Source organism: Zootoca vivipara, chromosome 8 (assembly GCF_963506605.1).
Source record: "Zootoca vivipara chromosome 8, rZooViv1.1, whole genome shotgun sequence".
In the NCBI taxonomy this organism is placed as follows: Eukaryota; Metazoa; Chordata; class Lepidosauria; order Squamata; family Lacertidae; genus Zootoca; species Zootoca vivipara.
Genome location: NC_083283.1, coordinates 19,661,164 through 19,680,232, shown reverse-complemented (window position 1 = coordinate 19,680,232; position 19,069 = coordinate 19,661,164). Strand labels below are relative to the sequence as shown.

General features: G+C 41.7%; 1 protein-coding gene across 1 annotated transcript in view; it reads right to left on the bottom strand.

Annotated features, from left to right (window-relative positions):
- Nucleotides 1-782: 782 nt before the first annotated feature.
- Nucleotides 783-19,069, bottom strand: part of ANGPT1 (angiopoietin 1) — a 143,124-nt gene continuing 124,837 nt past the window's right edge. Inside the window, exons 8-9 of the mRNA XM_035125358.2 lie at nt 10,765-10,895; nt 783-2,328 (exon numbers count right to left, since the gene is read on the bottom strand). Of these exons, the coding sequence (XP_034981249.1) occupies nt 2,168-2,328; nt 10,765-10,895 (292 nt within the window). The 3' untranslated portion in view covers nt 783-2,167. The remainder of the gene's footprint in view (nt 2,329-10,764; nt 10,896-19,069) is intronic.

Genomic DNA, 19,069 nt, shown 5'->3' with positions numbered 1-19,069 from the left:
CAGATACTTCTCATGGCATAGAAAAGCTTGGATAATGATACCTTGATAGCTGGAAAAAAACCCCATCTGCACATACGTAAGGAATGTGTGCAGTGTACGTCCCATGCTTTGTTGATAGCATTTGCTCAGTGCCATGCATGCACACAAGTTCCCATCACACAGAAGATTTTACTGTGGGTTCCTTGAGTTCCCATTCACACTGGTTTCCCCATTTAACTTCTCATGCACCCTGGAGCTCTGAAGTCTTGTCAACATTTTATGGACCTGATACGCTCCTGTGTGTTCTGAAAATGCACATAGATGAATGCCAATTGAGAAAATAATATTGGCTGTGGACCAGATGGTTGCACATACAAATGTTTGGCCAGTCAGCTTTCTCTGATCCCCCTTCTCTTAAAAACGATGGCTCTCAAAAATAATTGAATGAGCCTAAGTTTTATGTGGAATGGTTACCTCACCCATTTCTGCAAGAGAAGGACCACAACCTCTGTGGCAGAGTACATGGTTTAATACCTGACATCTGCAGGCAGAGCTGGGGAAAACTCATATCTAACACCCTAGAAAGATACTGACAGTCTGTACAGAAGCAGGGCTAAGCTAGAGGGACCTGTATAAGGCAAATTCCTATGCATGAGATCTTTCATGCACATGATTCTGGGGATCTCGTTCACAATAGATGAAGCATAGGTGTGTATCCCCTGGACCATATGTCTGTCTGAGCTGGTCCACAATGTACATGAGGAAGCACATGAAATTCTAAAAGTGCATACATTGGAGGCAAGTTAATCAGGAAACAAAATTGTAGTACTAGAGCACAACAAACCCCCAACTACAGAAAGCTAGACTTTTTTTTGCAGCCATATGTATGGGACATGATTCAGATAAGCTTTTTTAAGTCCCATTCATTTCAAATAAGAGAATTGAGCTTAGGCTTAATTTTCCCACTGAAACTAATACCTTTAACTTTGGCTACTCTGTGCCTATGCCCACTGCAATTGCAATACTGTACATAGCTGTAAGTATTCCCTTAGTTCTCCTGTATTTAGTGTTTCACAGCACTAACTGAAGCACTGATAGTCTCCTGCTTAACTTATTTTGCAGATTAAGGATGAATAACATAGAGAAGAAATGAAGGTCTAAAAGCAATTCAGAAGTAATTAACTCTAAAATGTGCACATGCAAAAACAACAACAAAACACTGCTTCACGAACCGAATCCAGTTGGAATATGTGGTTACGCCATCTGCATCCATGCTGTATATTTCAAAGGAAATTCCATTTGAAAAATAACCTTTATTTCACCTTACAAAATATCTGGGGTTTTTAAATGTGACATTCAGACTTCATTTGCTAGAGGCCAGAGCCGTAACAGTCAGAAAGAAATATCCCTGGTTTCTTTTGTTATCATGCTATAAATCCCAGTTGAAGGATTATGCCAATTATCAGGATTACCTACATTCACCCCAGCCACGCAGGACCATTGGCAACTCTCTGCATATTGCTCTTATCATTCTCTGTCCATCATGATTCTCAGTCTCTTGATTGGGGCATGTTTCACATTTGAAACTGACTTAATGAGAAATTGCTCCAACATACCATATTGATCCTGCATTAAAGAGACGTTATCCATCTAAATGGTGTTTGCTGATAGCAGGCAATGCTTTGAACAACCATCTTTGTGTTTCTTTTTTAAGGCACGTGTACCAATTAAAATAAATATCGGTTGTGCTTTTTTTTTTTTTGCATAGATTCTGTGCCATTTCCTTCACTGACAAGCATCCTTTCTCCACTGACGACGACGATGATGTATTTCTGCTTTACCAAATTTCATCTCTTTTAATCTGGCAGTTTTGTACAAGCAAACAAGCTTCTGCTCAAAAGTATTAGGTTCCTTTGTGGCAACCGAACCGTAATGTTGTCCACTGATCTGTCGCAATAAACATCTTCGCTAGTCCAAGCAACCACAGTGTCATCTGCATCCTGGAGTGTTGGGTGGTGACTTGTGTCCATTTACTGCAGCCTGTGACAGGGAAGATATGAGTACTGATGGGCGGCTGCCGTTTGATGCTTTCAGGAAGTCCTCGCCCTCTGCTTCTGAAGGTCGCATACGAAGTTCTTCAGAATATGGTAGCTATACTGCACATTGTTCTTGCTTTCGCTTGGTGCGTTTAAAAGTCTAAGGGCCGGATCATCATAGTTGTGGAACGTAATGAATAACTGGGGCCTTTGAAGTAGTGCCATTTGATTCCATTTATTTTTCCATGGTGCTGCCCAGCGGAGTAGAACATTCCATTGAGATTGGAAGGCCCACAGGCATCAAACCACCATCCTGAAATCATTAAGAACAAAACCATTAGACCATACACCAACTAAGCATGCTCACTTTGGCTTGCAATGGCACGCTGGCTGGCAAATGTGTAGAATCCAACTTGGTAAAGGCGGTGGAGGCCATGGTTTGAGTTTCTTCTTCTTTTTTGGAAAAGAAGACATATTTTAAGGTTGGGATTCTAAGAACTGCACGAGTGGCTACATAAAAAACAAACAAACGGTAATAGTAGTAGAAATAGAAATCACAGCCCCCTGTGGCAAACAGCAAACTGTTTCTGAAAGTGAGGGAATGTTCAAAAAGTATTTTGTTATGTGGCATACAGGTCAGCTTCTCAAAAAGAAAGGAACAACTATTCCAGCGTAAATTGCAAATTTTGGTTCCTTGCCTGTAACCAGAGTTGATTCTAGATCAAATGACACTGAACAAGACATCTTTCCATTTGTTTGACTCCTTAACATCTTATTTTGTAGTCATTTCACAACACTGACACTCGGTGTGCATGCATTTCTATAAGCTGATAAATTTTCATAGGTGCATCTGCAAATCTATTCATTCATGTCATTGTCTCTAAACAAGAGCTCTTATGCTGGCTGCCAGGCCACGTGACCAAACTGAATGGGGTTAGGATCCAGCCTAAGTCCCCCTCTCCATGGTTCTGCCCCTGCTACACCCCTGGAATGCCCTTTTCAGGTGAATTATGCTGGCATCAGCTTTGGGTCAGCCAGCTGAGTCCTGGCTGAGCCAGGATGAGCAAGTTGCACCACCATATTTTCAGCCTAAGCAGAGCCGGTGAGTTAATCAGCTGGGCCAGAGATCCACTGCATCCTAAATTGCTCACCCCAATGAATCTTGCCATAGGATTTCTCCCTAAATGTATGAAAGAACTGCAAAGATATTTTTTTAACATGGAAGCCTGTTTCTTTCCTTGAGTCCAGCCGTGTTTGTGGGGGATCACAACATTTCCTTCTTGAAAGCATAAAATTATGTGAGATCAAGTTTTGCCCTCTGAATATTTTTTTGGGGTTGTTTAAATATTTGTAGCCAAACTTTAAAGAGGTAAACAATGGCTAAATAAATCATTCAGAAACAAACATTTACAGACTCTTACTCTCGATGACGCTCACTCAAACAAACTCAACTTGTTTTAATTAAAATACAGGGAAGCAACATATCACTTTACTAGCACAGTTTGGGCAAAGCAGAACTTTGTGCATTGCAGGGGGTTGGACTAGATGACCCTTGGGGTACCTTCCAACTCTACAATTCTATTATTCTAAATCAAATCATACTCCCTGCAATGCAGGAGTCACAGCCAAAGATTCCCTGACAGATAGCCCTCCAACCTCAATGGAGAGCCCACCACTTTCCAAGGTAGTTCATTCCACTATCAAACAGCTCTTACCACCAGAAAGTTCCTCCAAATGTTTAGTTGGAATCTCCTTTCTTGTCATTTGAAAACATTAGTTTGGGTCCTACCCTCTGCTCCCTTCCGATACTTGAAAATGGCTATCATATCACCTCTCACTCTTCTGATCTCCAGGCTAAACATAACCAATGCCTGCAACCATTCCTCATAAGGCTTGGTTTCCAGACCCTCCATCATCCTAGTCACCCTTGACGATATGTTCACAGGCATAGAATCACGGACTTGTAAGGGACTTTGGAGGCTATCCCATTCAACCCCCATGTTTCAGAGACCTGACTGACCTCCCGTAGAAGTCAAGCAGTTAGTGTTACCTGTGCTATGTGGGGAATTCTCTTCCAGCAGAGATTCAGCAGGTATGCCAGTCACTTTAACAATAATTTTGTACTGTTTGTATGATGTTTTATACTTTGTAGTATATATTGTTATACACTGCTATTGTATGAATTGGTGGTATATACCTACTTTTATAAACAAATAAATGCATAAAAGTCTTGATAACACTGGTTTTACCCACTTACCCTTCCCCCCTGTTGTTTCTTATTTCCACTCCTTTTTGCCTTCTTTGATACCCCCCACCCGCTGCCAACCAAATTTAGATTGTCAGCAGATTTGTGGCAGGGACTCGCCATATACATTGATGAGAGAATAAAATAATGTGGACATTCCTCCCCCACCTCATATTACTTACAAATCTCCTTCCTCCCCACCCCCCCAACCTCTTTCCAAGCAAATCAATAAGGGATATGTGAAACTCCTGTGAGAACTGTTAGTACTCTTTCCAAAAAAAATTGGGCTACCCTCAAAAGCGGGTCACCTGAAAAGGAACCCCCACATTAGCCTTGAATTTCAGTTTAGGTAACGTTTCAGCGGTCACTCTAAGAGCCAAGCTAAATAGTGTGTGGGAGATCTTTGACCGGATCCCCTGAAATCTTTTCCTTTGGTTAAAAGCAGCCATCGTGGAAGCAATTTCACTTGACTTGATGTTGCAATGCTGGGGAGGGGATATTAATTCATCTCGCTAAGCTAAAACTCTGCACCCCCATTGGAAGCTGCTGCTTAGGTGGCAGGAAAAAGCTATCTACAGTGGTACCTCGGTTTATGAACACAATTGGTTCCAGAAGTCTGTTCACAAACTGAAGCGTCAATAAACTGAAGCGAACCTTCACATTGAAAGTAATGGAAAGTGGATTAATCTGTTCCAGACGGTCCGCGGATACTTAAACTGGAGCGTTCAAAAACTGAAGCGAACTTTCCCATTGAAAGTAATGGAAAGCGAATTAATCCGTTCCAGATGGGTCCGCAGCGTTCGTGAACCGAAAATTCGTAAACCGAGGTGTTCATAAACCGAGGTTCCACTGTATAACATGGAATATCATCACCATTACCACTTTAAGAGTCATGGAGCATCCTGAAAACTGTAGGATGTTAATTCCTCACAGAACTATAATTCCCAGCACCCTTAACAAACCACAGTTCCCAGAATGTTTCATGCTTGTCACAGTATTATAAAAAGTGCTTTTAATGTATGGATGTAGAGGTTATCTCCTTTGCTGATAGCAGTTTTGGGGCATTTTCATCCAAGCAAAGCAGATGGAATCCAAACCCACGGGGCTGCTTTTTACTAAATTTAAAAACTATCATGGTTCCCACTCACATCAAATCTAGCTTGGCCCTCAGGCAAGCTGTTCCTTCTACAAAGCCTGATGCAGAGGGACCTGCAAGACAAGAATTCTGAAGCAAAGCAATTTATCAGAAGCATGGCTTTACTCATTACAAACGTCCCTTTTTTTGAAAGGGGTATATAGCAGGACAGGGACCCAGGTGGCGCTGTGGGTTAAACCACAGAGTCTAGGGCTTGCTGATCAGAAGGTCGGCGGTTCGAATCCCTGCAATGGGGTGAGCTCCCGTTGCTCGGTCCCAGCTCCTGCCCACCTAGCAGTTCGAAAGCACGTCAAAGTGCAAGTAGATAAATAGGGACCGCTCCGGTGGGAAGGTAAATGGCGTTTCCGTGTGCTGCTCTGGTTCGCCAGAAGCAGCTTTGTCATGCTGGCCACATGACCCAGAAGCTGTCTGCGACAAACGCCGGCTCCCTTGGCCTATAGAGCGAGATGAGCGCCGCAACCCCAGAGTCGGACACGACTGGACCTGATGGTCAGGGGCCCCTTTACCTTTTATATAGCAGGAGAGCTTAGGTTTGTGCTCTTGGGGTTGAAGGCTAATAATGAAATAAAGAGATTTCCCCTTCTCCCAAAGGGGAAGGAAGCCAGTTTGCACCTTTTGTTCCATTTAAACTAGAGGTTGCTTGTTTTGCGCAGCAACACAGCGTCTTGTGAACCTGCTGGAAGCATCTGCAGGGGAGCCTAGCAGAGCCAAGTAACCATCAAACTGAGCACACACAGTTAGCAGAGCGGCGTGAGATTCCGTTGACTCCAAGGAACAACACGACGTCTTCCAAACTGAAATGCTTACTAACTTTTTTGGGGGGAGAGAATAATAAAAATAATAAAAGGCACCTTTGGTGTTCAAGGATTCCCGTCCTATTCTCTGGAGATGCAGGGGAATTAAACACGAATTTCTTTTTGTGTGTGGACAGAATGTGCTTCCCACGTGGCTTGTGCACTTTGTCAGCAGATTTGGTCTTCTGCATTCCATCCAAAGGAAAGGGGTCCTTGTTTTTTTTTTTTAACCAGTGGTAACAATGATCAGCGCATAGCTCCAAGGTTTACGGACTCTGTGTTCGACCAGAGTGAATTTATGACTTGAGCCTTGCAAAGTAATTTCTTGCATTTTATTTTTTTTGAACAATACTTTGTAGGCTCCCCACCCCCGAAGTAACACTTCATAACAAGATCTTTGGGGAAGGATCATTGCCAAATACATTCTGGCATTCTGCTATTTTGATACAGCTGACCTCTCTTTGATTACAAAGCTATACCTAAGGGGCTAATAACCAAAGAAAAAGAAAGCAGTACAGCTGATGTTTGACTGTAACAAGAGCATAATCTTGCAGAAATTTAAGACAAAGCTAAACATGGAAAAATCTAATCCTCAATCCCCCCCCCTCCCTTTCCAGAGCTGAGCCTGGAACACATAAGCGGCTCTCAGCTCCATTTACACTGTCAGGAGTATGGACCAGGAAGGTGGTATCTATTACCATTCGACTTCACAACAACCATCATAGCATGAAAGACAGACTTTCTTTGGGGATATTTTTCTTTTCTTTTCTGAGCAAGGCAACCTAAACACTGTGTAATCCCAAAGCAGCCCTACAAGACAGACTACCTAAATTATGCCTACAGGAACGATCTGCTAAAGTACATACCACATTTAAGGACTCCCGGCTGACTTGCACAATTAAGTGGGGTCTCCTTTATAGGGTATTTGGAGACATGTCTATTTCGTTTTATCTATGTGGTCCAGCTCACACAAACATGTGTTGCTTATCCCTTCTTGACTGGCTCATCAAATCATCGCTCCTTTGCTTGGATGAGCCATCACAGTTTAATCCCCTCAGAGAAAACCTGCATCTCGTGCAGTTTCAACTCAAACAATACTTTTTCAGTGAAGATGCTTCACACATTCAGCTGAGAGATCAAGTGAGATTTTACACACACACACACACACACACACACACACACACACACACTGTGTTTCTCCAAAAATAAGACACCTTATATTTATTTTTCTTATATTTATTTTTCAGGGGATGTCTTATTTCTTTCCTCCTCCTCCTCCTCCTCCTCCTGCCGCGGCTGACATTGCTGCTGCGCCTATCACTATGTCTTATTTTCGGGGTGTGGCCGATATTCCTTGAATGCTTAAAAATCCTGCTACGGCTTATTTTATGGCTACGTCTTATTTTCGGAGAATCGGTTATATATGTGTGTGTGCGTGTGCGAACCAAGACAAACGTCAGCAAATGCTGAAACAAGTCCCAGGCTACTAACTTCCTGCCTTCCTGCTGACCTGCCTACAGGACAGATCTCCAGATTTCCCCCATAGTTTCAAGTGTTTAAAAGTTGCCATTGCCTCAAAGGTTCGACTTCTGCTAAGCAGCAACTGCAACTATATAAACAATCAATTCTGGAGAATAATGTGAGGGTCTGTCTTTTTTTCACTCTACTTATGGCACTATCCCCGGCCCAGCAACAGTAGACTGGCAGATAACTGCACAGATACAATGGGGAAAGGGGAATTGCAGCCTGATAAATTAATCCACATCCTAATTGCAGCCACCTCCCCTATAAATCTCTGGATTTTTCTCATACAGCTAACGGAGTGGCAATTGACTAGACAGAATTGCAATCAGCTTCTGAGCTGGTCCATTTCACCCCCGGAGATATATTATACTGCCAGAATGATTCAATATAACTGGAAGAATTTAACATTGTTCTTGGTGCTTCTATCATTCTAGGATTTCTTATTTTGTTGTTTTAAACACACTTCAAATATTGTTATGGCCGATGGCTTCAATCATTTCAACGGTAAACATTTATTCATTCATACCAGAAATTATACTGGCCTAAAACAATCAAGGTTTGCTTTTGATGGACTTGTAGGGGGAGAGCAGGAAATAATTCTAATGATGTTTCTAAATCTTCATCCTTCTGTTTAGATTACTAGTTGAGCATCTGCTGATTTTAATTCAATATTCCTAACTAAAAATATGTCTTATTTATTGGAGCCACAGCATACCCTCCAACATTTCTCTGATGGAAATAGAAACATTCCATTCCATAATGATAATTTTACTATTTATACCCCACACATCTTACTGGGTTGCCCCAGCCACTCTGGGCAGCTTCCACGTTGGGTGAAAAATTCCTGGATTGCAGGGGGTTGGACTAGATGATCCTTGTGTTCCTTCCAACTCTATGATTCTGTAATCTCTGTGGCAGCCCTTCAATTATTTGAAGATTTCTATCGTGCCACTTTTTAATTGCTTCTTCTCCAGGCTAAATATCCCCAGCTCCTTCAAACTTTCCTCAAGGGACTTTGGCGCTAAAACATTTAACAACAGTGCAGAATAAATTGCGGCTTGTAGTTTTTAATCTCTGATTATTCCAGTCTCCATCTCTGATCATCTCTTTTGTCACTTGCTACACATAAAATATTTTGCTCATCTCCCAGAGACTACAAAACCCTCCAGGCTGCCAAGATAGCTGCAGAACTTGTGTATATTTTATAGACTTCATAATCAAAAGGCTGTCTATGGTGTTGCCAAAACCAACAGAAAGTCTGATAAGGCTTTCTACTGTCTTAAGATACAATTATTTTACAAGATGAATTATTTTTATTACATAGTTATCACAGCCACTTTTTGTTATCAGACAGTTTGTTGTGACAAAAGAATTGAACGGATCTTTCTACGGTTCAGTGTTGTGAAGCGTTCAAAGTGCTATCTCACAGGAAGCTGGCTGTACATTGCAAATCCATGGAAAAAAATAACCCATCATATCCTATTTAAAGATGTTTATGCACAATCATTTAGTAGCAGCGGCCCTGAAAAAATGACTCAAGCATCGTTAGTCATACAGCTGACAAAAAAGAGGAAAAGCATCTCCTTATATGTCCATATAGCTTTTTCTTATTTGGAAGTTTTCCACAAGAAATTACTAAGACTCATTTCAAATGTCTAGGATCACCCGGGATGAGTTGGGGTGGCATCTTGGTTAATGACTCAACATTCCCAGTGAATTTCCCATTGGAAATTTCTCTTATCAATACATCAGCAGTATTGTTTTGATTTGGCGCCATAAATAATATACCAAGATGATAGTGACTTGATATCAGATCCACCCCCACCGTCCACCCCGACATAATCACCACTATCATTTGTAACAAGCAGCCATGGGGAAGGACAGATGTCAAAGGATTTTGACAAAATCAGAAACTGGAACTGAAATCCCCAGGGTTCACTTATTTGTCCCATTTCCAGAATAGAAATAAATCTAGGGAATATAAATAAATACTGTGGTCCCAATCCAAATCTAACAAAAATGTTGTGAGACAGGAGACCCAATCCCAGGTCTCTATCATCTGTACCTTTGGCCCTGAATCTTTCTTAAAAAAAAAATTTAAATCAATTCGTCACTTCTTAGAAGGTAGAGAGTAATAACAGAAGCAGAAGGTAGCTCAGTAACAGAGAAAGAGCATTGAACACACCAGGTTTCACAAGTCTTAACAAGGCTCCCTTAAAACCCTGCAGATGTTTCCCCTAAGGAGGAAGACCAATTTCCCATTGATTTTCACTGAAGTTTCAGTGAAACTTTAGCTAAAGGAATCTCAGTAAGCCAAAAAGAACTTCTGTTTGAGATCCTGTGGAAAACTGTTGATAGCGTTGGGCTAGAAGGATTAGAATCATGATTCAGTAGAAAGTTGTAGCTCTTTCTCCATTCATTCATTCATTCATTTATCTTTTGATCCATCCATCCCTTTATTATGTTTTTTTAATATATTGAAATTCCAGGCCTATACAATAATCAAAATTACAATAATCAAAATTAACACAAATTGGTCAAAATATAGGAGAAAAATCTTTTCAACCCCCCACCACCCTGCCCTCCACCCACCCTTTAGTGTTTTAGTGCTTCCGGCCATTCTTATCTTGCATCTTAGTATTTTGAGTTCATGTATATACAGTGGTACCTCTACTTACGAATAACTCTACTTACGAATGTTTCTACTTACGAATGGAGCTCCGTCCGCCATCTTGGATGCGGTTTAGATAGGATTTTTTCTACTTACGAATTTTTAGATAGGGTTGCTTCGACTTACGAATTTTTTCTCCCAATGCATTCCTATGGGATTTGACTTACAATTTTTTTCGACTTACAAATGTGTGTTTGGAACGCATTAAATTTGTAAGTAAAGGTACCACTGTACATAACTTTTTAATAGGCAAATTAATTTTCATTATTGTGAGCCTTCATAGTTCTTTTGAGAGGTCATAGTTCTTTTGAGAGGTCATCAATTTATTATCAGTGTTTTTTTTATCATTTGATGCTTACCTCCTGTTAGCATAAGGGCACATTTGCACATGCAGTTGTCATTGTCAGCATCTTTGGTACTAAAGTCCGCTCCATGCAGTATCAAGCTGCTCTGTTTCCCTGCTGTTCCTGAATGACCCTTTAGATACAGCCTACAAAGAGACAAGAGAGGTTCTTCGTGTTATCCAATACAGCCACACAACGAACCACACTTGATTTGGAATTCTGCGGTGGTGACAAGTCAGGAAGATTCCCGAAATCCTGAAAATGCTGTGGGTCAGTGAAATAATATTTCAGCCATTTCATTACAACTTAACTAATTTGTGAGTCCCCCCCCCCACTGTGTACCACAGACTTAGAAGGGCTCACACACTAGCGCTGGATCTAGACACATCAAAGAAGCATTTCAGTTTAAAGAGTTGTAAATTTAAACAGGGAAAACAGGTAGAGAAAAACAGGACTCCATGTCGCCATCCGGTGGCACAATGTTATATCACACATACAACACATATAAATCACTTTTTTCTTTACCAGTCTAGCTGAGTCCTAGAGCTCATGGACATACAATGAAGTTGAAGGTTTGAAGATTCAGGAGAGACCAAAGAAATGAATTCTTGACACATTGCACAATTAAACTATGGAATTGGTTCCCACAGAAAGTAGTGATGGCCACCAACTTAGATGGCTTTAACAGAGGATTAAACAAGTCCCAGCAAAGGAAGAATGGATTGGATACAAAAACTTATGGAATATGCAGAAATGGTGAAATTTACCGGAAGAATAAGAAATCAAGGTAACAAACTTTTAATAAAAGAATGGAAAGGGTTTATTGAATATTTACAGATAAATTGTAAACAAATAAAAACACAGGCGGGATTGCTGTAATAACCCTCAGCTACATAAGAGTATATATTTAAAGAAGATAAATAAATGAGTAAGTTAAGTTAATTTGGATATGCAGAAGATATTAAAAATAAATCTAAGGGAACCACAGAAAGAGGGGAAGGAATTCAAGTTTTAAAATGTTTAAATGATTGTAAAATCAGTGAAATGTATATATCTGAAAAGTATAAATAAAATGTTTAAAAAATAGAAAGATAAAAATAAAAGAGGATTAAACAGCTCTGATGTTTGATGGCTATGTTCTACCTGGTTGGCCATCTGTCATGGATGCTTTAGCTGAAATTCTGACATTGCAGGGGGTTGGACTAGATGACCCTTGGGTCCCTGCCAACTCTACGATTCTATAATTCTGCTTCCATTAGTGGAGGCAGTATGCTCCTCAACTCAGTAGCCGGGAATCACAATTTGAAAGAGGGCTAAGTGTTCAGGTCCTGCTTGCAGGCTTCCCATAAGCTTCTATCTGGTTGGCCGCTGTTAGAACAGGATGCTGGATTAGATGGGCCATTGGCCTGATCCAGGAGGCCTTTTCTTGTGTTCTTATAGGATTGCACTGCCAGCTACACAATGCCCATTCACAACTAAGAGAACACTGCTGCACAATCCCTTTAAACACAGCCAGAATTGGATCAGTAAGGGGAGAATTAGGGGCACTGCGTTGGAAAGAATGCAGCCAATCAAAATGGCGAGATAAATCCAATGTAGGGGAAGTTCCAAATGCAGGGCTAAGATAAAGTATCTTGGAAAAAGTCAGAGAAAGGCTGGACATAAAAACAGTCACGCTTTATGAGGCACAGTTGAAATGCAGTGCCAATTACTGTAGATATTGTTTTCTAAAGCAATACACAGGCTACGTTTTGGAGCAATAAGTATTCCGCTGGCCCTTATGCTTTTTTTGTTGTTGCTTGAATATAAACAAACTAAATTGAGATTAAAGTCTTCTAGATTTACTGAACTTGGACTCTCATGGCTTATTTTGGTAAATGATCTTACTTTCCCCCCCTAGAGGAAAATAAACTCCTTCGGAATAGTGCTGATAGAAAAACGACTCCGGAACCATGGCATCTACAAGCTTATTTTAAACTGTCACAGATCGTCAGTACATCACCCTCCTGCCAAGCTCACAGAAGCAAATGTCAGCAGAAAGAGTGGAACCTGGCTTTTTGACACCATTTAAAGAACTCTGGCTAAATCCCATCATGAAGTCAATAGCCGAAAGTGCTAAAAAAAAAAAAGAGCCAGCAGTTTCTTAAACTGGATGTATAGAAACACCATGAGAATTTTTGCTCGACTTAAATCCAAACTGGTCATGGCACAATCCGCACATGAACAAATAATCTTGTCATGTTTATAGCACTGAAATGTGGTTTCTCTGTAGATTATTGCTATTGTTTTGCTAGGCTATTATGGAAGTGTTTTCGTACTGTTTGTTTGAAACACAGCCTTGTTTTCTTTGTTGTAAGCTGCTTTCAGCATAATTTTATTTTGTGGGAAAGTGGCATACAAAGAGCATGAATGGAAATGAATGAATGAACACAGAAGGTCCCACATTCACTGCCCATGTAGTGCAGTGTTTCTCAATCTTTTTTGGGCCACGGCACACTTGTTCCGTGAAAAAAAATCACAAGGCACACCACCATTAAAAAAGTTAAAAAATTTAACTCTGTGCCGCCCTATATTATAATTATGACTGTAAGAAACACTTGCCAAATATTGCTTTCCGGCGGGTTAGTGTTGTTTATTGGCGGCCGCCAGGCACGTGACAATGCAAATCGCCCTTCTCGTCGCGGCACGTCGCGGCACACCAGCCAGCGTCTCGCGGCACACTAGTGTGCCGTGGAACAGTGGTTGAGAAATGCTGATGTAGTGAATGGACCTGGGAGACCAGAGTTTGAATCCCCACTCAGCCATGTGTTGGGGCATGTGCAGAGTGCCCATTCAACACGCCAGCAGATTGTGCAAATGGCAAAAACCCAGGATTCGGTTGTCAAAGAAAAAAAACCAGACAGTTTGGGTAGGGTCAGTTCCTTTACAGGCAGGCAGTCCAAAATATAACGCTGTTCCTCAGTTTAGCAGTAACATACAGCTGTAGTATAAAGTAGCCCTACCTCAGTCTGTCCCAACAGAAAGCTCGTGGCAAAATTAATAAAATGTATTTCCAGCAAAATGTCCTCCTTGTGGCGTTCCAACACAGAATTGGTTCTAGCCAAGAGGGGGGGATCCAGTGGAACACGCTACAAACACAAGGGTATTTATACTTTAGATGGTGCTGAGTCACTCTCTGACTCACAGGTTTGCTGACTCACACTTAACCAGCTGCAGGTAAAGGACAATAAGACCTAAAGTAACCCTTTCTTGTCCCTTTTCTCTGCATGCATAACTCTATACACACAGAGTGTCTTTCATAGTTTTTATAGGAGGGGAAAGGGAACTAATTAAAGGGTCAAACGACACCAATAAGTCCATTGGGTGACGCTGGGCCATTCATTGCTTCTCAACTTAACGTTTCTCACTGGTTTGCCACTACCAGAGCTCAAAGAAAGCCAGTCTTTGCCCTGCCCTTTTAGATTAGCAGTATGTGCTACTTCAGTATCTGCACAGAGAAAGACTTTGCAATTGGGATAGTAGTGGGTCAAGACTGATTGGTAAGGACGCTTCTAAAAATCCCCCAACTGAATTTTGAATTAATACATAATGTTGAATATTGATAGACCAGGCTTAGACAACCTAGTCCCTACCAGATGTTTTGGATTACCACACCCATCATCCCTGAGCATTGGCTATGCTAGCTGGTGCTGATGGGAGTTGTAGTACCAAACACCTACAGAGTACCACGTTGTTCTACAAGATTCTGATGAAAAAGCATAAAATATCTATGAAGCAACTGAAAACGACCAAGAAATCAGATTCATAGCTGTCAAGTTATCCCTTTTTAAAAGGGGAATTCCCTTATGCTGAATAGGCTTCCTCGGGAGAAAAGGGAAAACTTGACAGCTATGATCAGATTGGGCACTGTAAAGTTTCTTTGATCGAGGAGGAGGTAAATAAAAAATTAAAGACCCCTGGACGGTTATGTCCCGTCAAAGGAAACTATGGGGTGTGGCACTCATCTCACTTCAGGCCGAGGGAGCTGGCGTTTGTCTACAGACAGCTTTCCGGGTCATGTAGCCAGCATGACAAAACTGCTTCTGGTGCAACGGAACACTGTGATGGAAACCAGAGCGTATGGAAACACCGTCTACCTTCCCCCTGCCACAGTACTTATTTATCTACTTGCCCTGGTGTGCTTTCGAACTGCTAGGTTGGCAGAAGCTGGGACAGAGCAATGGGCGCTTACTCCGTTGTGAGGATTCAAACTGCCAACCTTCCAATCAGCAAGCCCCAGAGGCTCAGTGGTTTAGACCACAGTGCCACCCGCTGTGGGAATAAGCACCACCTTATTCCCCCATAATGTTAGATGAGTCATTCATTGGGGTATCTGTTGATAAAATTATCTGTTGATAAAATTCATATAATAATTTTTGCATGTAGGGGAAAGTTAACTATAAAGGAGGGAAAAAAACCTGATTACCGAAAGAGGAGAATGAACTAAATTCTTCCCTTGATCTCTCCCACAGCTGTCTAGATTTATGACATTCTTCCAGTCTAATAGCATAATTGTGTTTTACTAGAAGTTCTCTTCGGGCCTTTGCAATTTTGAGTTTTGATTTCTCTAGTGTTAATGGCTTAACATATCTTTCACATCATGCTACAGAGATGGGCTCCAGTACAGATGGAAGGGAGATTGCGGTTGACAGGCATCTGCTCAGTGAGACACAGCTAAATGAGTATCTGTGACAGAACACACATGCAACTGGATTCTAAGTGAGAAACAGAAAGAGAGGGCAATTCACATGTGGAGGAATGCTGGCAGAGTAACAGTGAAAGGAGCCTGCAATTTGTCTCTGTGCCCATTTGGAACAATGTGAATGTAATTTGCTGTGCCAGCTGTGAGAGTGGACTTTCCTCCCTGGATGAAGGGGAATGGCATGGATCCTTCCTCTGATCATCCCCCAGCATGCTCTGCATCCTTTTTGCCTCCGCCGACATCTACTGACTGCTGGTGAGGACTGGACCAAAGCGGGTGAGGTCCCCTTCTCTGAGAAAGGAAATCTCTCTGCAGCTTCATACAGAGAGATCTGCTTTATCCTATCTAGTCTCTGCAATGCCCCCTTCCTCTTGGACCCTAGGATTGCAGGCCCCAGAACTGATCACATTTACAAAGACAACAGATTCAGAATCCAGCAAATAAAATCTGGAGCTGGATTCAAATATGTTTACTCAGAGGCAAACAAACTCTTTGCCTAGAATTGGACCTTTTAATGAGATATTTAGGAAAACTTCCTTTATTTCTAAGGGTTGTATTTCCAAATGGGTTGCCCAAAGGGGTTGACTAATTCACCTGGGACGAAATCTAGACATCTATTCTGTTCTGATCGGCTTGGGTCTTCTAAGGAGGCCTCAAAAGACAACAACTGGCCAGATTATGCTTGAGTGATCTCCTAATTCTGATTTCCTGCTTTAACTACTAACACTTTTTATCTAGAGGTAAAAGGAGAGAGAGAGAGAGAGAGAGAGAGAGAGAGAGAGAGAGAGAGAGAGAGAGAGAATGAGCTTCATCTGAAAATATGCCAGGCGTTGATTCAACTTTATTGCAAAATCAAGTGCTCAGTAATTGTATAATTTCAATTCATCTGAAGCCAAAAATATTTTTTCCTTGCAAAGAAGTCGATATTTTTTATATCACGCACATGAAATCAGGGATGTACTCCTACTTTGGCAACAGAACATTCACTTAAGGCAAGACAGTGATTATGGGGAAGTTCCCAAGTATTTGAAAATGCATAATAGGATGCAGTAATAGTCATAGTTACAAGAAAAATGCTTATTTACTATGCCGCAAATAATTTGATTTCCTTCTGTATTCACTAATAGCAGAAGAAAATAAGCACATGTGCTTGTTATACTCGGAGGCAGTGACTGAAGCTGCCTTGACCTAATCTGGATAATGATCATAGAATCATAGAGTTGGAAGAGACCACAAGGGTCATCCAGTCCAACCCCCTGCCAAGCAGGAAACACCATCAGAGCATTCTTGACATGTTGCTGTCAAGCCTCTGCTTAAAGACCTCCAAAGAAGGAGACTCCACCACACTCCTTGGTAGCAAATTCCACTGCCCGAACAGCTCTTACTGTCAGGAAGTTCTTCCTAATGTTTAGGTGGAATCTTCTTTCTTGTAGTTTGAATCCATTGCTCCGTGTCCGCTTCTCTGGAGCAGCAGAAAACAACCTTTCTCCCTCCTCTATATGACATCCTTTTATATATTTGAACATGGCTATCATATCACCCCTTAACCTTCTCTTCTCCAGGCTAAACATACCCAGCTCCCTAAGCCGTTCCTCATAAGGCATCGTTTCCAGGCCTTTGACCATTTTGGTTGCCCTCTTCTGGACACGTTCCAGTTTGTCAGTATCCTTCTTGAACTGTGGTGCCCAGAACTGGACATAGTACTCCAGGTGAGGTCTGACCAGAGTGGTACTATTACTTCCCTTGATTTAGATCAGGCATCCCCAAACTGCTGCCCTCCAGATGTTTTGGCCTACAACACCCATGATCCCTAGCTAACAGGACCAGTGGTCGGGGAAGATGGGAATTGTAGTCCAAAACATCTGGAGGGCTGAAGTTTGGGGATGCCTGATCTAGACGCTATACTCCTATTGATGCAGCCCAGAATTGCATTGGCTTTTTAAGCTGTTGCATCACACTGTTGACTCATGTCAAGTTTGTGGTCTACCAAGACTCCTAAATCCTTTTCACATGTACTGCTCTCAAGCCAGGTGTCCCCCATCCTGTATTCGTGCCTTTCTTTCTTTCTTTCTTTCTTTCTTTCTTTCTTTCTTTCTTTCTTTCTTTTGCCCAAGTGTAGTACTTTACATTTCTCCTTGTTAATATTCATCTTGTTTGCTTTGGCCCAATTATCTAATCTGTTAAGGTCATTTTGAAGTGTGATCCTGTCCTCTGGGATATTAGCCACCCCTCCCAATTTGGTGTCATCTGCAAACTTGCTCAGGATGCCCTCATGATGCAGATTTATTTGCTGGGATTGCAGGCCTGGACTAGGCACATAGCAGAAACCCTGGAGAGTTGAGTTGTATATTGATTTCTCCTTTACGCCTTATTCTAGGAAGGATGTGGAGATCCCAAACTAGTGTCTGGAGGTAGCAAAGGACTGGATGTGGGCAAACAAATTGACACTTAATTCAGACGGGGCAGTGGTGCTCGGGGTAAGGATCTGAAACGTGAATTTCAAAGGATAGTTGTGTTGCAGTTCACTTGCTTCAGGAAATGTGATTACGTAGGTTTGCATTAAAGATGAAATGAGCCTAATATCTTCCCCATCCCTTATTGCATGGAAAACAAGAGGTTGCCACACTACCGGTAGTGCTTGCCTTGTAATGCTAATGTGGAGGCAAGGGGGTGGGTGGGTTGTGTAGAACCCATGAGTTGGTCAGAGATACAGAGATGCCTAAGGAATGTGTGTAGTTTGAAACATACACCAAGTACAGACATGATGACCAAACAATGAGGTTTGGCTGTTATGTTTTATACCTGTATATTCCAATTCTCCCATTGACTCCCTGGTTTGGACAAACCATAGATTGCTGTGTTCTTCTACGCATGGAACCTATGGTTTATTCAAACCATTGTTTGTCCCCAGATCAGAAATGGAAGGCACAGTTTGATCTAGGGTTCTGTTTCTGGCTTGTGGATTACTCATACTGGGAAACGAGGGAATCAGATTATGTAAGCGGCTGCAAAGCCTGTCTTCAACAGCCCAACTATAGTGATGTCTCAGCTGGGTTATAGGGTGTTCATATAAACAGTTTGGCATTCTATAACTCAGGGCCTTAGAAAGCACTGCTAATAACAAGGCCAGTGGAAGTGATGATATTCCAGCTGAACTATTTAAAATCTTAAAAGATGATGCTGTTAAGGTGCTACACCCAATATGCCAGCAAGTTTGGAAAACTCAGCAATGGCCAGAGGATTGGAGAAGATCAGTCTACATCCCAATTCCAAAGAAGGGCAGTGCCAAAGAATGCTCCAACTACCGCACAATTGCGCTAATTTCACACGCTAGCAAGGTTATGCTTAAAATTCTACAAGGCAGGCTTAGGCAGTATGTGGACCGAGAACTCCCAGAAGTGCAAGCTGGATTTCGAAAGGGCAGAGGAACCAGAGACCAAATAGCAAACATGCGCTGGATTATGGAGAAAGCTAGAGAGTTCCAGAAAAACGTCTACTTCTGCTTCATTGACTATGCAAAAGCCTTTGACTGTGTCGACCACAGCAAACTATGGCAAGTTCTTAAAGAAATGGGAGTGC